The sequence below is a fragment of the Chelmon rostratus genome, chromosome 4 (assembly GCF_017976325.1).
Source record: "Chelmon rostratus isolate fCheRos1 chromosome 4, fCheRos1.pri, whole genome shotgun sequence".
NCBI lineage: Eukaryota > Metazoa > Chordata > Actinopteri > Chaetodontiformes > Chaetodontidae > Chelmon > Chelmon rostratus.
The window spans coordinates 17,090,697-17,109,120 of record NC_055661.1 but is presented as its reverse complement, the minus strand read 5'-3'; the positions used below and the strand labels follow the sequence as shown (position 1 = coordinate 17,109,120).

General features: G+C 40.6%; 1 protein-coding gene across 1 annotated transcript in view; it reads left to right on the top strand.

Annotated features, from left to right (window-relative positions):
- Nucleotides 1–18,424, top strand: part of pex5la (peroxisomal biogenesis factor 5-like a) — a 49,081-nt gene that overhangs the window by 8,048 nt on the left and 22,609 nt on the right. Inside the window, exons 2-7 of the mRNA XM_041935143.1 lie at nt 3,373–3,484; nt 10,816–11,025; nt 12,430–12,553; nt 13,362–13,455; nt 13,753–13,782; nt 16,465–16,560. Of these exons, the coding sequence (XP_041791077.1) occupies nt 3,373–3,484; nt 10,816–11,025; nt 12,430–12,553; nt 13,362–13,455; nt 13,753–13,782; nt 16,465–16,560 (666 nt within the window). The remainder of the gene's footprint in view (nt 1–3,372; nt 3,485–10,815; nt 11,026–12,429; nt 12,554–13,361; nt 13,456–13,752; nt 13,783–16,464; nt 16,561–18,424) is intronic.

Genomic DNA, 18,424 nt, shown 5'->3' with positions numbered 1-18,424 from the left:
CAGCGCAAACTCTCGCTCCACAAAGTAATGACCCCTTCCTCAGGATATTATTTATACACTTTTTTTCAAAGGTTTTCTCTCTGCTGCAAAAGTTCGGTCTTCTTTCTTTTGTGCAGCGAATATTACATCTGACGTATTTCAAACTAGTTGTCATCATCTTCGACGTTGCTTCATTTCACTCATCTCTTTGTTGCCGAGTGAGGAGACATTTCTGTTCACCTCATCATGAATTATAATTACTTTCCTCTTTTACTGTGGCTTAACCCCAATGTTCTTTGTTCGTAAGAGGTTTAGCAGGAAGTCAGACCTCTCTGGTGTCTAAGTGACAACAAACGTGATGTCAAAATGTGAGATAACAAGTTCTGTTAATGACTTTTTGACACATACACCAGTTGATTTGGGACACCTAACTAAAACACAACAGTCCTGCAATGAATCATGTATGCAATAAAGCTATAAAAATAACTAATAAATAAAGGTTATAATGTTAAGTTTTTGTTTTAGAGAGGTGTTGATTGAACTTTCTGATCATTTTGGACAGTGATAGATGTTTCCAGCAGTTTGTCTGCCTCGTCTGTATTAGTGAGGGTAGACTAAATAACAGAAACACCTCACCTCAGTATTTGTTCATGCATGGTCCAGACAGAATATAAAACATGAAATATTCCCTTACTTTGTATTATAATGATAATGCTTTACAGGGAGAGTTTACACCTCAATGCTTTGGTTTTAGTCAGAAAGAATCAACAGATTTACATAGTGGGATCTGCAGGACCCCAAACAATGAGGGTGCAAAGTCAATGTCATTCTTAAAAGGCTACTATAATACCACGGTATAATACGGGATGAATTTACTATACGCTTGTAAGGGCACATACAGTGGGGATACGCTATGAAAACCCCATTCAGCAGCTTTCATATTAAGCATATGGCAGGTTGTGTGCAGTCCATTCTTGCTTGGTAATTAAACTTTTAGCACCTTCATTAAAATTCTGCTTGCGAGCGCGGCCTGGAGAGCAACAATAGCAAATGTCATGTTTCCTCGCTGCCAGTATTATATACACGCTGCACAGGCTGACAACAGTGGTGGTGGCTTACCCTTTCTATGGGACACAACTGGTGCTCACCTCCAAATTATGAAGCATTGGTTGGCAAATTGCGGCCAGCTGCACCTGGAGTATCGAGGCTTTGGGGTACCAATAATGAATTGGATGTAACCTATTCTGCAGCTGCACTGGCAGGCCTGCAAATTGGTGCATCAGAGGCAAGGTGATTAGCATTTTCATGGTTTGGAAGGTGAGATAAGCAATAATGGCTAAGCAATTCTTTTTTGGGAAACATCCATCAGGTTTCTCTCAGCCCAGCTCATGCCAGTGGTTCTCTCAGTAGTGACTATAGGACTCATTCACTGAGAGTACATGCACTGTAGTAACCCGGTCATCTTCCTGTAGTAATCTGATTTATTAAATATGAATGTAAATGAGACACTCAGGCCTTGATCACACCTATAAGGTTATGTTTTGAAACAGATATTTTCCCCTTTAATCTAAAAAATCTGTCCACATGACTTTTGTTTCACAAAATATCTTCGTAGACACACAAGCGCCAAAATGATTCTAACCAGTCGAAAAAGCACATCAACGATTCCTCATATACCAGAGAACATTCTGAGCATGTGCAGTGAGCTTATTTTCTTTGAAGATAGACGCGTATAAACACAAACCATAGTAGCTAATTGTTTATTTATTTGTAGCTATATATTACCTTTCTGGCACACGGCTTAGCAGTGCTAACCAAAAGTAAACTAAGCAGCAGTTCGCCATTACACAGGATGACATCAACGTTTCCAAAAAGCTCTGTTTTACATGTAGACACATATACACAGAAAGTTTGGAGTTTGAAAAATCTGCGTTTTGGAAGATGATTTAAAAACCTCAGTTTTAGTGACCTGTCAACAAGAGGCTCAAATGCAGAGGAAAATGTTTGTTTTGCTAATTCCCGTACACATGTGGTCACAGTCTCACTTTCCTTAATTGTGTGCAATTACCTGAGTTTGTACCAGGGTGGGGGCACGAGAGTGCTGAGGTTTGAAAGATGTCTGTCGTTGTGTTTTCTTGTGTCTAAGAAGCAGAATCTTAAACCGTAAAAACGCTGCACACCTATGATCCACCAACACAGTATGTTTCACTTATCCTGCCTGATCTGACCTCTTCTGAAGGTGCACTCATGTCAGATTTCACTTCCCATTCATTTCTACGATAAACAGAGAGAGAGAGAAGTATCTGCTTCCAGTCGCAAATAAAACCCGCCAGAACACAATCTCACTGAAATTGCTCTCCAACGTCCAGCCAGCTTGAAAGATGGGAAATATTGATCGCTTATATTCTGGTTTATATTAATGGATGGCAAAATAAAACAAGCAGCAGAGAAGAAAAGATGCTGCGTGGCTATAGTAAGCACAAGGACAGGGACAGAGGTTAATGACAATAAAGTGTTTGGTAAGAAGTTTACGTTTCCAACAGCTCAGCAGAGCGTGTTCTGCTCAGCACGCCATCAGTCCAAATACAGCATCACTAACACATTTAAAATGCCATTCTGCTTTCAAAAATATGGTTGAGGGTTTGAGAGACATCTCATTGCAGATCACCTGTGTGTAAATCTCCAATGTCCTGCTTTCCAATCATTTTTCCAGTTACTGTGTTCTGTGTGTGCATGCAAACATAGCGATGTGATTTTGTGATTCTCCATCAATCAAACATCAGTCGTGTTTTGCCGTCTGTTAGAAAGGCTGCACATTTGGGCAACATCAGCTACCACTCAGAAGTACTAATCCAGTACTAATGCAGCAATACAACCATATGCCAGTTGTCAAACATCACTGGCGTAAGTGGCTTGGAATCAGTTGGAATCAGCAGCCACTGGACCTGAATCTGATGATTTAATGTGGTCATGAAAGTCTGCAGGAGGATCTCTGTTACATGTCTAAATATTTCATCAAAATGAAGTTCAAATACTGTACGTTTCTCTTTGCTCTTCAATAAACACGAGCCAAGTACAAACTTTTCTGCTAAAAAGACTGCTGCATCTGTAACATCTGAGTGGATCAACACACATCTGAATCACTTCAGTGCATCTATGTGAAGATGCTGCGAATAAATGATTTGCTGCAACGGAGCAGGAATGTGTGTTACCATCCTAAAACAGCACACAGACAAGTTGAACCCTTTTGCAGTGCTGGGATGTGTCAGCATAGAGACTCATCTGTATCGTGACCGAAGGGCTGAACTTCACTTAACATTAACGTACCAGGGACTTGTGATGAGTTACATGCTGAGCGGGAGCCTAAACTGTCTTGTCTGTTTGCCCTTACAGCTGGTGAGTGAGCAACAAGAGAGCCGCCCGCTTCTGAGTCCTTCCATCGACGATTTCCTCTGCGAGACCAAGTGTGATGGGCTTTCCCGCCCTGTGACTTCCAACACAGCTGGTACAGTACAGTAATTCCTCGGTCTGCAAAAAACTCATCTAACCGATGACATGCAGGCAACACTTTAAGTCATTTTTCAAATTGAGGTCACTCTTAATTTGCTGCTTAAGATGCCCCGTAACCATTAAGACATGTCAAAAGAATAAAAAAGTACAGTTGTGCTGCAGGGCGGGGGGAAGCTCTCTGATACCACACTGTGGTTGTCATGGACTTGAAAAGACACATTGAATACTGCCTCCAGTTAACAGCATGTTTTTATCAACCATAGCAACAATACTGGGAGGGCTGGGGGGTGATTTAGTTGTGCCATGTATTTATTGAATCAACATCATATCCATGACAACTGTTACTAGCAACGCAAAGAGTATATTATCTGAAGTGTACAAAGCTCTGTAGCAACCATGTAAGTTCAATGTGAAGACAGTGCATGGCTGCCCGCACAATAATTCACTTTACATTATATCTTAAGTACATAATTACACATGTGTCCTGACTTTTATGTGCTCGATTTAAAAAGGGATCATCAGTGGACACCAATTCTAATGGAGGTTCCTTTTTGTTTCCTCTTCCAGCCAATGAGCTAATGTGGGTCTTAATGCTTGCTCACTTTCTTGCTCTGTTCAGTTATATAATTATAGAAGAATTTCCAGAATTAAAGAGGGTGCAACAAAATAATATAGATACTAAGCTCAAATACTGGGAAGCAATACAGAACAAGACAATTCTGTTTGTTTCTTGTGTAAAATTTGATGAATGTTATTTATCTGCTGACAAATTAGTCACATGAGTGTCCAATGCACTTTGTTCCATTTTGTTTTCATTAATACACCAACTTTCTACCTCGATGCTTTTGCAATATTTGGACTTTTGAACTTCTGACATCTCCACTCCACTTTATTTTTAGCGGCACATTAAAAAATTGCAGAAAAATGGGTGGATGAGTGACACTTAATGTGGAAATCTGAAGTTTTCACATAACGGATAATGATTGTGTCAGATCACAGGAAATGCACTAAAACATGCAGCCTTCCAGGTAAAATGTGACACTTGATTTTGGGTTCTCGACAGTTCACTGTGGTGTAACAGGACAGAGGGCATGCATTATATATTATTTCTGCTAAAAAAGCATCAGTGATAATAATAGTGTATAGAGTAGGGATGTGGAGATTCACCGATTCGTATCGGTGGTCCGATATAAACGTTTGCGATGCGACTGCACCGGTAGAATGAACGTGCATCGGATATAATTTACGGGTGAATTCGCGGTGCATCTCTTCTAGCCTGTCTAAACCGGCAAATCCCATTGTTAAATCGACTATTTCTATCTATGTTCTAGTATTTTCAAGGCAACCTGAATGCACCATCGCGTCCCCAGGCAGTGACGCAAGCAGGTGTTGTACACAACAGACAAACGAGGCAAACGAGAAAGACGATAGCCGCGACAAGATATTTAATGCACCAAAAAAGACACATTAATCAAACGTGTGGCAATATTTTGGGTTTTTTTAAGCGAGGGGGTCAGCGAGACAAGACGCACGCAATTTGCAAACAATGCCGTGCGGCTATCAAGTACGTCGGCAGCACGACGCAACAAGCGTTCCCTCTGAACGAGTGTTCAGTACCGCTGGTGACATAGTAATAATAATAATAATAATAATAATACATTTTATTTGGAAGCGCCTTTCAGAACACTTAGTGACACTTTACATTGCGGGTAAAACACAAATAACACAAGATGAATACAAGCAGAATAAAAAAAAAATAGTGACTGCTCAGCGCAGTTTGCTATTCCCAGAACATGTAGACCTGTTAATATTTCTAAAGAAAAACCTGAAACTAAGCCATATGAGGTAAATCAGTGAGGTGTTTGCAGTAAATGACATTGTTTGATTGCCAGTAGTTGATGTTTTTTGCTTACATTGTCAGCAGTTAAGAAAGACTTGTTAGGAAATGTTATTTATTTACATGTTCAATTTCTTATAGAAATTACACCAATACGTTTTCCTCCTAATACACAGGAGCACTATGGACAAGAAATACCTCTATTTGAGCCCCTTGGTGAGAGTATTGTTTACAGCAGCTGTTACTGGCTGCCAGTTATAGTTTTATTTTTTTTACACTTGATTCTGTAAAACATTGTTATTTGATTTTCATTCTTTGTAAGAAATCAGTCAACTTACTGAAACAAGCACATCATTCTGGCAGACAGTAGTATGTGTTGCTGGTCATGTTATTTGCACTATTCACATTGTTAATACTGTGCTTTCTGAAACAGTTTAACTGTGAAGTTTTATACATTTTGTATAATTATAGAGACAGAGAACATAATTGGGAGTTAGGAGTGCTAATTATAAATACAATTGAATGCTCTGTCTACTGAAATATGTCTTTTTTTAAATATGATTTATTGGTTACTCCATAAAAAACAAATATTAAATACATCCCTCAAATCGATACAGAGATAAAGCAGAATTGTGCTATTGAGGTAAAAAACCTGATGTTACTGTTACTCTCTCATACTGCAACTAACTGTATTGAATGATCACATCATATCGAAACATCCTTTTATAGTTAAGTCATATCGTTATCAAATCATTTTTGAATCGCATCGTATCGTGAGCAGGAGTGAATCGTATCGCATTGTATCGACGGGAGCTTCAGTGTATCGTAACTGTATCGTATCGGTGTCAGCGCATCGAGATGCATATCGAATCGGCCTCAGTGGTGGAGATATACAACCCTAGTATAGAGTACCACACCCCCACCCACCCACTACTATCCAAAGCATTGTCCCAAAACTTTAGCAATTTTACTTTGAAAATAGCTTCATCTGTCTGAACATGTACTGACATCAGAAGAGAACATGTAAAAGTGTCTCTCCCTTCGTACACGTGTGTCTGTATGTGGGGTTTTTTTATAACCTTTACATTCTGCTAATGAATAAACTAAAATCAACTAGGTCAAAGCAGGTGTTCAGAAATCCAACGTTCTGACTTTAACAGATGCTGAGTGCCATCTTGGTTTCCACATGGATGAGACCTTGATCGCTGAGCTGCACCATCTCTTGAAAGATGATTTGCAGAATCAGACAGCACAGCTGACTGTTTCATCACCAAACTGGTGTGCTGATACAGCTGAGCAAAGTATGGGGGACAGTTGTGGGAGGCTGCGCACCTACTGTCTCCTACACCTCCTGCTGCTCTCACTGACAGTGACGTAGGCCTGCTGTAATTGGTCATTATTGGTCAGTATGGGTCAAAATTCCCAAAATGGTCAGATTGTGTCAAAAACTTCCAGTCTATGTACAATATTAAAAAAGGTATGCACCATTTAAAGGTTTCGTATAGATCTTTGTACACATGCCAGTTGGTTCTGGGAGGGGAGTGTCTTGTGTTCAAGCACTGGTCCTGTCTGTAGGCAGCGTTCACGTTCTCCACATGTTTACTTGGGTTTCCTCCAGCTGCTCTGATTTCCTCCCACAGTCTAAAGACATGCAGGTGAAGTGGATTTAAGTGTGATTGTCAATCTGTTTTCACACTGTGATGGACTGGCAATGATTCCGGCACTGAATAACACTGAACAGGAACTAGCAAGCAAAGGAAATCAATGATGAATGATAATTACCAGCTCAGATATGCTAATCCACATGAGACCTACATCATGTTGTGCTCCCTCTTGCATGCAGTTTTACTCTCATCTGATTTTGAGGTTGATGACTATTTTTGCTGGTTGATGTAATTTTAAAAACTCCAGCATGAATTAAACATTGATTACATGGGTATCTGGGGTTTGGAAACACACTTGTCAAAGAAATGTCTGTTTAAATTTTTAGTATAAGTAAGAAAATGAGAACAAGTCTGCAGCTTTAAATGGACCTAATCAGCTGGTTGCCCCCGCTGAAGAAGAAACATGACTGAGGAAACACTCAGTAAAGTGTCCTTCCCACTCTGGTTAGGATCTCCATCACTCATTTCTACATGAAGGCTGGAATTCATTTATTCAAGAAGAGCCTCTCCTCACCACCCCCTCGCTGTATAAAATCCCCTCTCCTCAATGCTCGCACTCAGGAATCTTTTTTTTCTTTTGTCAGCACTTTGCTTTAACGTGCTGGTTCAGTGGTCACAGGAATACTAAAGGCAATAGTTCTCACCTTTGAACTCTTCACAACTGATAGCTTGAGATTCCAGTGGTCAATATCAGGTCAGTCTCATTGTAAATCTAAATGCTATTAGGAAAAATCTTACTAGGAAACATCCAATTGACCATTAGCTACACCCTTCCCATGAACAGCGACTGTCAAATCATAGCTTAGCAACTGTAACTGGGCAAGCTTTGTATTTGAGTTACAGGCCACGGCTCCATAAGCATGATTATTGGTATTCAAACAGTTAGGGGTCTCCCAAACAAAAACAAAAAAAGGTTTAAGGTCCAATGAACAGGATTTATCTGTTGGCAGAAATGTAGCATAATATTCAAAATTATTTTTTCATTAGTGTACAATCACATGAAAATAAGAATTGTGATCTTTTCTTTATCTTGAAGCGAGCTCTTTATATCTACAGAGAGTGCTGGTCCTTTTCCACAGAGTCAATTATGTTGCACTGCTGTGCGTTGTTCTACAGTGGCCCAGAATGGACAAACCAAACACTGACTCTAGAGAGCAACTTTCGTATTTATTTCACGGTGAGACGAGGGGTGTTCAGTCGGTTGCAATCTGCAACCTCACCACTAGATGCCACTTCATCCTTCACACTAGCACGTTTGTCTGATTTATCACCAGCTGCAACCTTGCTTACTATTTACAATTGTAATCTAGAGTTTTTGAAGGAACGTATCATTAGCTATCTGCATTATTTTTGTGGGATAAAGGGTTACATTAAACAACAAAGCCATGGTCAGGAGTGGCACATCCACAGTGTGGTGTTTTCTCCATTGCATGGGAGCTGGCTTGCTGGCCAACATAGCAGCTCGGTTCTTCTCTTCTGGATTTAGAGACATTTACAGCAGAGCTTATTACCAAGATAGTGAGTCAAACTCTTCAGTTTGTCCTCATCCTCAAACCTTTTTCTCTTGTAAAAGTAAAACATACTGTTTGAGAAAAAAGTATGTAACTTGCATAGTTAACATCCAAGCAGGGTTATGTTAGAACAAAATAACTGACAAGCAGCTTTTGTCTCTCTGTGTCAGAAATCAAGGCTCCAATGTTTCAATAAAGACTAAGAATTGTAAGCAGGAAATGTGTCGTGGTATTGGGAAGGGCTTAGTGAATGATCAGTAAATGTATAGGCACATTTAATCTCTGTTGAGGGATTCTTCTCAGTAACACTTTTAATCTGATGTGTTTGACTCTGTATTAGAACATCATTCCCCCTCTCACTACCCCACACTTTCTGTCTATTGTAAATCTGAAACGCTCAAGACTCACATTTAGTTGCTCAACATCAGCCCTTTGGCCACCGCAGAGAAAATCATTATCCGTTAGATTGCTATACAGTATCCAAGCATCCAGTTAAAATCTCCAGTTGATGAGGAAAACTTAACTCCTCTGTGCAATTGTCTTCCCAGTCTCATCATTTCAAGTAGACTCGAGGGTGCCGAAACATTTCTGACATCATTGCCTTTTCATGAACAGCTTGTGTTTCTTTTTGATGCCGAAAACTCTTCAGGCAACCTTCCCCATCAGTGTGTCTCCCTTGATTTGTAATTGTACTTGTCATCTAAAGAGCACAAGGCATGGAAGACAAGCACACTCTCTAATTACGCAGAGATTTCAGTCAACAAATGCTCTCAGTTGGTTGTCATGAAACAGCAGCACGCCAATTATGCAGTCATGTGTCTGTAGTTTTGAGTTTGCATTGCACAAAAGACACAGTCAGGATACTTGTCAGTGAGCAAACTTTGTAGGTTCCTCAAAAAACCAATGCAGTCAAAGACTTTTACTGGGGTTATGACCCTCTTATCTTACTGCATGTTCGGTCTACAAGGTTTTCATCAAAGATATGTCCATAAAAATCCAGCAGCAATGACGAAAATCATTAGAAACCCCCAACTTATTCCACGTCTCCAGAGAAAACAACTCCATTCCAACAGCCAGGGGTGCCTCACAGACAATATGTGTATTACACTGACAATGTAATGTGGCACTAGATGTATAATGGATTTAGGAAATGTGATAATGTTCAAAGCAAGAAACGACAACAATAGTAAAAATGCAATTCACAGAAAATTCTCACAATATGAAAAGGACATAATTTCGGAACATTTGTATGCTTTTCATCCCCTTTTGCTTTTGTTTTATTTATTCATTCACATTTCATTCATTCACAACTGGCAATAACAGCCAGCAGCAGGACATACTGCTGATTTGACTCAAACCACAACGAATCAAATTACTAACCAAGTTAAAATTCAATGAACAAGATTTTGAAGAAGTGGTTAAAATAGAGAAGAGGGAAATCAGCAGCATCTAGTGTAAAACAGAATGTCTCGAGTGTGGGTTTGAGGAAGACATCTAGTAGATACAAAAGATTACGCCTGTAAATTTGCAACACTTCCTAGTTTTAATGGAACCTGGCCATCACAGCACAGAGTTTTAACGTTGTTACAGTCCGCAGCCGTGAAGCTGGACAACAGCAGACAACAGTTGAGCCCCTTGACAGAAGGCTCTGTCCTTTGCCGCTCTACCAGCCTGAGATTGAATTACTTAATTGACCAAACTGGAGCTCCTCAAGGGGCTGCCTTATCCTTATCAAACTGTGCAGTGGCCTGTAGTATATTTAGATTCTCTGAAAAGAGCAGCAGCACATTTTTTAGATGTCCACCCAGGAGGCAATACCGTGACAGCTTAAGTACCCTTGACAGCTCAACTCGCCGTGTCGGAAAATGTGTAGATCAAAATCAAAGCTTCATGCAGTACAGTAAGCGAAATCTGTCGTTCTGTCTTATTACAAAGAGAAAGGAAACTTTCTGAAAAATGATACCACTTAGGAGAGTGAACAACCTTGAAGTAACTACAAAATTAAAGCAGAACTATTGAGATTTAATGATAAATAAAACACTCGGATGGCCGTCTTTCACAAGTTGCACTGATATTAAATCTCATTAAATTTTAAAGAGCTTTATGGAAAAAGAATAAGAGATGGAAAGAGTGTTCGAGCTCAGAGGGTCTATTTGTCCCTGAATGTGACACGGCAAGCTTATTCAATACTAAATCATATTATTAAGTAATATGTATGTCTGGATAGTCAAATTGACGTCAACTGATCTTACCGATTTTCATCAATATTGTTAGCTTTGATGGCAAACTTCAAGCAAGTGTCTATACTTTACAGTTCTGTCTTCAACACTGGACCTGCTGGATCTCAGTGAACCTGGCGACAGGAGGAACAGCAAGGACAGGAAGAGTCCCCTGTCGTCCCGGGGCAACAGCCAGAAGAACAACCCTCACAGGAAGAAGACGGATGAGACGGAGCTGATCCAGGTGGAAGTTGAACAAACAGGACCAAGCATGAGAACCCCAGAGAGGGCGTCACTAGACTCAGGTAGAGACGGCTGGTAAACTTTGGATTTCCCTAACATGCAGTTTACAGGCGAAACATAGTTGTTCTTAGGGACAATGCTGCACACCAACATTTACTTGGTACACAGTGAAAATCCTGCTACAAGGAAGCAGCAACACACTTATGCACACTGACAAAGCACTAACCAACCCATACACTCGACATGTAGCCTGTATTTAGGGATAAAAGCTGCTATTGAATATTTAGTCAGATTCTTGTTCACATTCATGTCTCATGTCAAAATTTGCCAATTTACGTATTGTACAGCTGTTTATGTTCAGATACAATTTAACGTCTGAGAAGTTTAACTTCTTTTGTTAAACGAAAAGTGTTTTGTAGAAAAACATGTTTATATTTCTCAGTAAGGTTTATTTCAAGGTCTGTTTTGGTATCAGTCAGAAAAGTAATTGCTGTATCAGCGCTAGTATAGAAAATGTACAGTGTGTTATGATTCAGTACATTGCTACTATAGACGTGTTGGTGTTTCCAGCCATGCAGCAGTGCATTGTTTAAGTGTACAGTGACGTACTGTCTCATTTGTCACCCTCAGTGTGGGTTTCACCCAGTCTATAGTGAAATGTCATAACCATACACTATTATATGCATCTACAAAAATGAAATCCTATCATCTCTCACAGCACCCTGCCCTGCTTTATCTCGCCATCTTTCTCAAAAGCTGTAAAACTCCCACCAACCCCCAACTCCCTACATACCCCAACAACTCAGACTCCACCATCCCCTGTGGAACTGACCTTGCACATGTTCAAGATGGGCCAAAGAAGGATCAAGCCAATTTACTGTAATGAAAGGGATCGTCTTAAAAGACATCAGGAGGCAACGGCCAATTACTTTCATATTTGCCAGTTGAAAAGGTTAAAGTCTTCAATGAGAACTAATTATGCAGTGTGAGTCAAACTACAGTGTGGTAAAAATTCATGGCTGTGAGATTGATGCTGACCCCAGAGTCTGTTACAGGCAAAACTTTCCGTCCTGTTTTTTAGACACCCGCAGCACTAATTGTCTGGCTGTTTTTAGCTCGCGGTTTGTCCTATCAGGAAGATTCTATTCATGCTTGTAAGCCAGTGTTAAAAGCTTTGTTTTTAACTAATGGAAAATATAACTAGTTACTGTTTAAAAGAGTGCCATTGGTAATGACAATGGCAAAATTGAAATGCCACAAAGCTAAAAACCCAAATTAACAGATGTTACGAAGATGTTAAATGTTAAATAAGACTGTCCTGAGGGGTGATTTTAGATTTAGTGATTCATTTGCTCAAAGTTGAAGGTGTTTTTGCTTAGCAAAGAATTACATTTGCCTCATTTGTCAATTCAGTCTATGATATTATTATTATTATATCTTCTTAGTTATTTTATTTATGTCACCAGTCACCATTGGTTCACCACTGGATAAATGGGAGGAGCTGAACCCCAACCCTGAGAGGAACGGCAACAGAAAATGGAAGATGGAGAGACGGCGTTCTTCTAAAAATTCATCCAATGAGTTTCTGTGGTAGGTATTGTCCTGAGCGGGCATTAACAGGATCCACAGAAATTCCACCTATAGGACGATTCCACACCTCACAGTTTACATCCTGTGCTAACACTGGTAGTAGTCTGCCCTTTACGTAGCAAAGTAGACACTGATGTCAAAGAGGTCGCAGTGTTCGATGAACATGTAGTGCATAAGACTTTCATTCAGGAGACAGTAAGACAAAGTCAGCGACTCGCTGGTGAACAAAGTGGAGTGTTTAGCATCTACAGAGCCAGATATTTCGCTCGGGAGTTGTGGGGTTCACAGGAGGGTGAATATTGGACTTAAATTCGCAATGTGGCCAGATATACAATTCTAAATGACACTAATGTTGCTCCATGTTTGTTCAATGTATGAATTAGAAACTGTTGACCAACACATTAGCTGTATCTCCTTTATTAAGATGTTGTATTTACAGCTTATTGTGCTGCCCCCTGGTGGCCAAAAAATAATTCTTGTAGGTTTAAACAAGTGGTTTAGTTGAAGATCCTTAGCCGCACTCAACCACAGTTGATTTGCCAAAACCATGATCTCTAATCTTCCAATATCAGCAGTCTTCTCTGGGCGACAGGGTTGTTTGCATTCATGTGGCAGCTTCTCCATTTTCGTCCAGAAGTGGCCCCAAACATTTAAATGCCCTTGAAAAGTGGTTCACAGGTGTGGCGGAGAAATCATAGGCATGAACATTTGAGATAATCGATCTAGATTATTTAAAGTATCAGGAATGTTTTATTCATGTCAACTTTGGTCTGTATCATGTAAACCACCTGTCTCTCTTCTACTTTAGGTCCATAGACTGTAAAACCCAATTAGAGCCATCAAATAAGAACTCCTTGGAAGTAAATACCAAAGTCGAGCCAGAGTCTGCCCTAGCATCTCAAGTAAGTGCTCAGTATGACAGGAGCAGGCAGTAATCATCATTATTGTATGCACTGTCTGCACTTGAAATCAGCTTTCTTTTGAAATGAGAAGGCTTCACACATCTCTTCTGATGGTTAAGCCTTCCCAATAATTTATAATAATTTCATGAAATGATAAAGCTAACTTGTTTATGTAACAACTGCATGTTAATGCATGATAATCAAGCCTTAATATTACTTTTTGTTCTAATACGACACCCTGTTGTGTAACTGTTTACCCGTCATTTTGTCCTAACACCTACAATTCTTCCATTTCAGCTCAACAGGCAGTATATTAGTGGAAGACATGTAAGCCTCCCTATGCATCCTTTCATACAACATTGAAAGACTTCTACATTTGCACCGGGAAAAAAAAGCATCACACCATCTCATAAAATTTGACTGAAAAGACCAAAAAGAGGAGATTGCATTGAAGCCAAAAGGCACCTTTGAGGAAATCCAGATATACTGTTGGCCTTGAGATTGTTCCTTTGTGGTGCTATGAGGTCCAAATGTCAAGCGCTTTCCTCCTGAGTTGATGTCTCTGTGTAGGTCTGCATAAGGGTCTTGTTTCCAGACGCCATTATTAGATTAATAGCCTATGAATTATTCAGCAGCCTTACTCTGAGCCCATTAGTGCTGATCTCACCAAGCTAGCTAGACATACATCACCTTTTCAGCACTCTGCTAAATAATAGATTTGGGATTAAAGATAACTGTCCAAGATGGAGGGAAGTTATTGGCACACAAACACAGTATGTTTGTTTTGCTCAGCAGTTGCATAATAGCTGATAGAGATACTGTAAAGAGTGGTTTTAGTTTCTACTTGGCAGGGACTGTACACACACACAAACAGGAAATGCATGCAAAGAGAGGAGGCGTGTGTTGCATGAGATTTACATGCACTGAAACAACATGAGAAAAAGGCCCAACGTTTTGAGCCTTAAGGAAAAATCCACCCTCATACAATCATGCAGTGTTAGATTACATCGGTTTGAAGTGCCCAACATGTTCCAGGAGTGGCTGTTTTATATTAGTTCAGCATGGAAGCTTATTCTTGATCTCAAGATCAACATGTGACATCACAAAATAATGTCAATTCAAGGTCCACAGACTTTTACTGAGCTTTCAACCACATCATCAGTCTTCATCAGCAAATGAAGCTAAATCAAATTAAATGTCTACAGGCCTGTCAAGCTTTGGATTTTCTCCACATATTAAAGCAATGTGCAAGGGGCTGTTATATTTGCAATTTAGTTGGGTGGTGCACTTTTTCAGGCTTTCTAAAACCAAAAACACAACATTAAAAGAGTAAAGAAAAGGTTAAAGGGTGTGTTTATATCCACAGCCTCAGTCTTTCAGCGTAACATCATGTATTTAGCAATCACGTACATTTTTAAATACCCCTTTTTAAAGGATTCTGGTTTTGAAACAAGTCAGATGGAAACAAAAAAAAACTTAGCCAGAGAAATGGTTTTCAACAAAGTCATGTAGCTCACGTCAGCTTCATTAGCCTGATAGCTAGAGTTGGGCAAGTTACTGAGAACATCGAGTGGTAAAGCTGCCACCATCATCCCTACATAGCAATAGTAACTAAGGGGGGCAGGGCCATTTCCTCTACATCACAGTGTGATTTCCTCCATTTCCCATGATGCCATTCCACAAAACATATGTGAACCTGGCGCTGTAAATCAAACGGGAAATATGGACATACAGTATGAACTCATTTCACTAACTCAAGTCAACACCCCAGATTCAAAACAACATCAGGCTGCTTTGCATTCTGGTCTACTGGCCCTGTGGCAGACAAACTGGTGCTGCTACATAGACTTAGACAGACATAGACAGAGCCTGATATCCACCGCTGATATTTGGCGGAAATTCTTTCTAGTATTAAACCATAGGTGGACTGGAAATCTCTTCACACAATGCCAAGTCTTGTCAGGCCTCAGGGAGAATTAAAATAAATGAATAAAACAAGAACACAACAAAATGGTCAACACTTGCATTGTAAATAGTGTTGGAGTGATTTTGGGTGGATTTTTCCTTTAACAAGCCCACTATAGCATCCTGCTGTTTCTTCACACAACACAGCAAAGACTATTGCAAATGTGGTGAGATTTTCTTTTAACACTGCATGCATTTAGTTCTTGTAAATAAAAAATATGTTTATCTACAATAAACGGATGAGTGCATTTCCATTAATACTGAGATTAAGTAACCTCAATTAATCTTGCATGATGGCAGTTTGCATAGATGGGAATTTATTGTGCCCTTTCTGGGGGAAATCATTGACTCCACATACATTCTTCTGTCTCTGTAATGGATTTGCTATCCCTGGGATACATACAGTCATTGCTATTTACAGTAAATCTAGTGCAGTATGACATCTGAGCATGAAAGGGTATCTCAAAATCATTTACCCCTCGCAGTTAAATGCGTAGGTGTAATGTGGAATCATGTAAACTACACCACACTCTTGCAATGCAAAAGCATTACACATGCGTGTAATTGTTCAATTTTCATTTGCACAGCAGAGCAGGGCTTTATATGCAACTTCGTAACTGAGAGGCTATCAGCATAATTCAGAGTTTGATATTTCATGTGCAGGTGCACGGCACAGAGAGAAGGTGGGAGGGGGGGTGAAATTGAGAGAGGCTGGATGAGTAGCATGGCATTCAGATGAGGGGTGGGGCGAGATGCTGACAGTAGTGATTCTGCCGGCCTTCCTAAGCATGTCAGAGGCTTTGTCGAGGCAGGGATATTTACCCGTCCCTGAGAAAGCAGAGACGGCTGACCCTGCACACTCTCCCTGCCTGTCTTTCCCTCTGTCTGACTGTGTGTGTGTGAGCGTGAGAGAGAGAGATGTGCTATGTGGATGTATGAGTGTGTGTGTCTGCTGTGTTGTGTCATGTGAATGTGAGTGTGTCCATGTTTAATGGATTCCTGTTTGTGCATATATGTATATGTTATGAAATGTGTGTGTGACAGGCTCGCCTAAGCAAGGAGCAGCGGTGGGGCAGCGCCCTCCTGTCCAGACACCAGTCCCTCGAGGAGGAGTTTGAGCGAGCCAAGGCTGCTGTTGAGGTAAGCAGAGTGCTGCTTAGTACAGCTCACATCTGTCACCTGTCAGCTGAGAGCCATCTCCACCGCTGACTTTTAATGAGATTTAACAGGAAAGACCATGTTGGTGTTTCAATATTTAACAGCAGAACTTTGTCTCCTCGGTGCGCTGTCCTTGTCAGCTTTGTCTGGGTTTTTTTTTTTTTTTTTGGAGCAGGATACTGAATCCAGCGTCAGAAATTAAGGAGGCAAAGGGCAAAAATGCCCCAAGAAATCTCACACTGCCCCTAATGCTACCACAGAAAGGCGGGTCATGCCTTCCCCATCCAGCATGCTGGTTGCTGTAAGACACAGCGGTCATTAACTGTTGCGGGAGTTAACAGTTTTACAATGGGAACTGCTTTAAGGTTGAGCATTTACTGGTTGGTTTGGCAAATGTAGGTTCAGTTAATGTCTCCACCACCAATAAAGAGCAGTGTACAGCCACTTCCCTAAAATCTTCAAGGAGCTGCACCCAGGACTGTCTCCTGTGCAGTGAATGAGACTGTCCCAAATGAGCTCACCTGTACCTTTGACCAACCTACATTATCATAAAACCTTTGCAGTAAGACCTTGATATAGCATATACTCATACATCATACATTGGTGAAGTAGTTCAGTTTCTTTTCCTCAGAAGAAACTAAAGAAACTCCACCAATTTTACAAGAAAGAACCGGAAAAATCTCTTGAGTGCTTCTAGAAAAGAAAGAAATGCAATAAAATGAGAATTCTATGAACGCTACGCCAAGAAAACTTTTTTCAATATCACATTCCCAACCTCACTGCTCATGTGGACCCATAATCGTTGCAGCGATTTGACACCTGAAGCCTTGTGGAGCTGACTGCCGTTTGACTCCTTCAGCCCTGTCATCTCGTTGTCAAACTGTCACTATTGTTCCTCCTGCTATGTATTCGCCTCAGCGGTGCTGCGGACAATTTAATAGTCAATGCTGAAGTCACACACTCAAGTTCACAGGGTGTTTGACCCAGAAAAATATTCATCAGCTGGCTAACAATAGGTCAGTCATATTATGGCCAGGCACATGAGATACGACAGGAGACAGCGACGCTACAGTGATCGACACACCGCGTGTGTTGAGCTGTGAAGTATGCCTGACATTCTTGTGCTATCAGGGAGATGATAGGGTTTGCCATACTGACAACATGGAAAATTGCTTTTGTTTGAAGCAACACTTTCAGCACTTTTACCCCTTCAGTTTCATTGTACATTAAATTACTACTGAGAATTTACATTCACGCTTTCATGAGGTTCAGTAGGTTTGGATACTTTTCAGGTTTTCTTTCAGCTGAAGATATTTTTGAATGGTTACATCACACTGGCCCAACAATAGCTACCTGAGTGAAAAAGTGAGTTTCTGTGATGTACAGGAGTTTAGATAACCAGGAAAGTTTTGTTTCTCACTTGCATTAAAACCACTCTACCACTCAGTGGACATATCCCTTCCCAGAAAATGGGCGGGAACCCTGCAGTATTGAGTTACTTGGGCTTCTCTGAGGGCTACAGTAGACTGTTGCACACTCAGCTTTGTGTAATGGTTAATAAATAATAGAGCAGGGACAGGAAGATGGTCGGAAAGTGAGAGGAGCAGCTGCAGAGGAGTGGACTGCCCGCGTGGACGTCCCTTCCCAAAGTTAGCGATGATGTCACATCTTGTATGAGCCGCGAGTTGCATCCTTCCCAAATAACTGCACAGTTAGAGTACACACGTTAGCCGGGGGGCAGGTAAGTGACGAGATTCTGAGATGCTCCTGGACAAATGTCTGAGCATGGAGCATTGATTGGTAACAGTATCTCGCAACTTCGATCGAGCAGCCTGAGTGCTGGCCT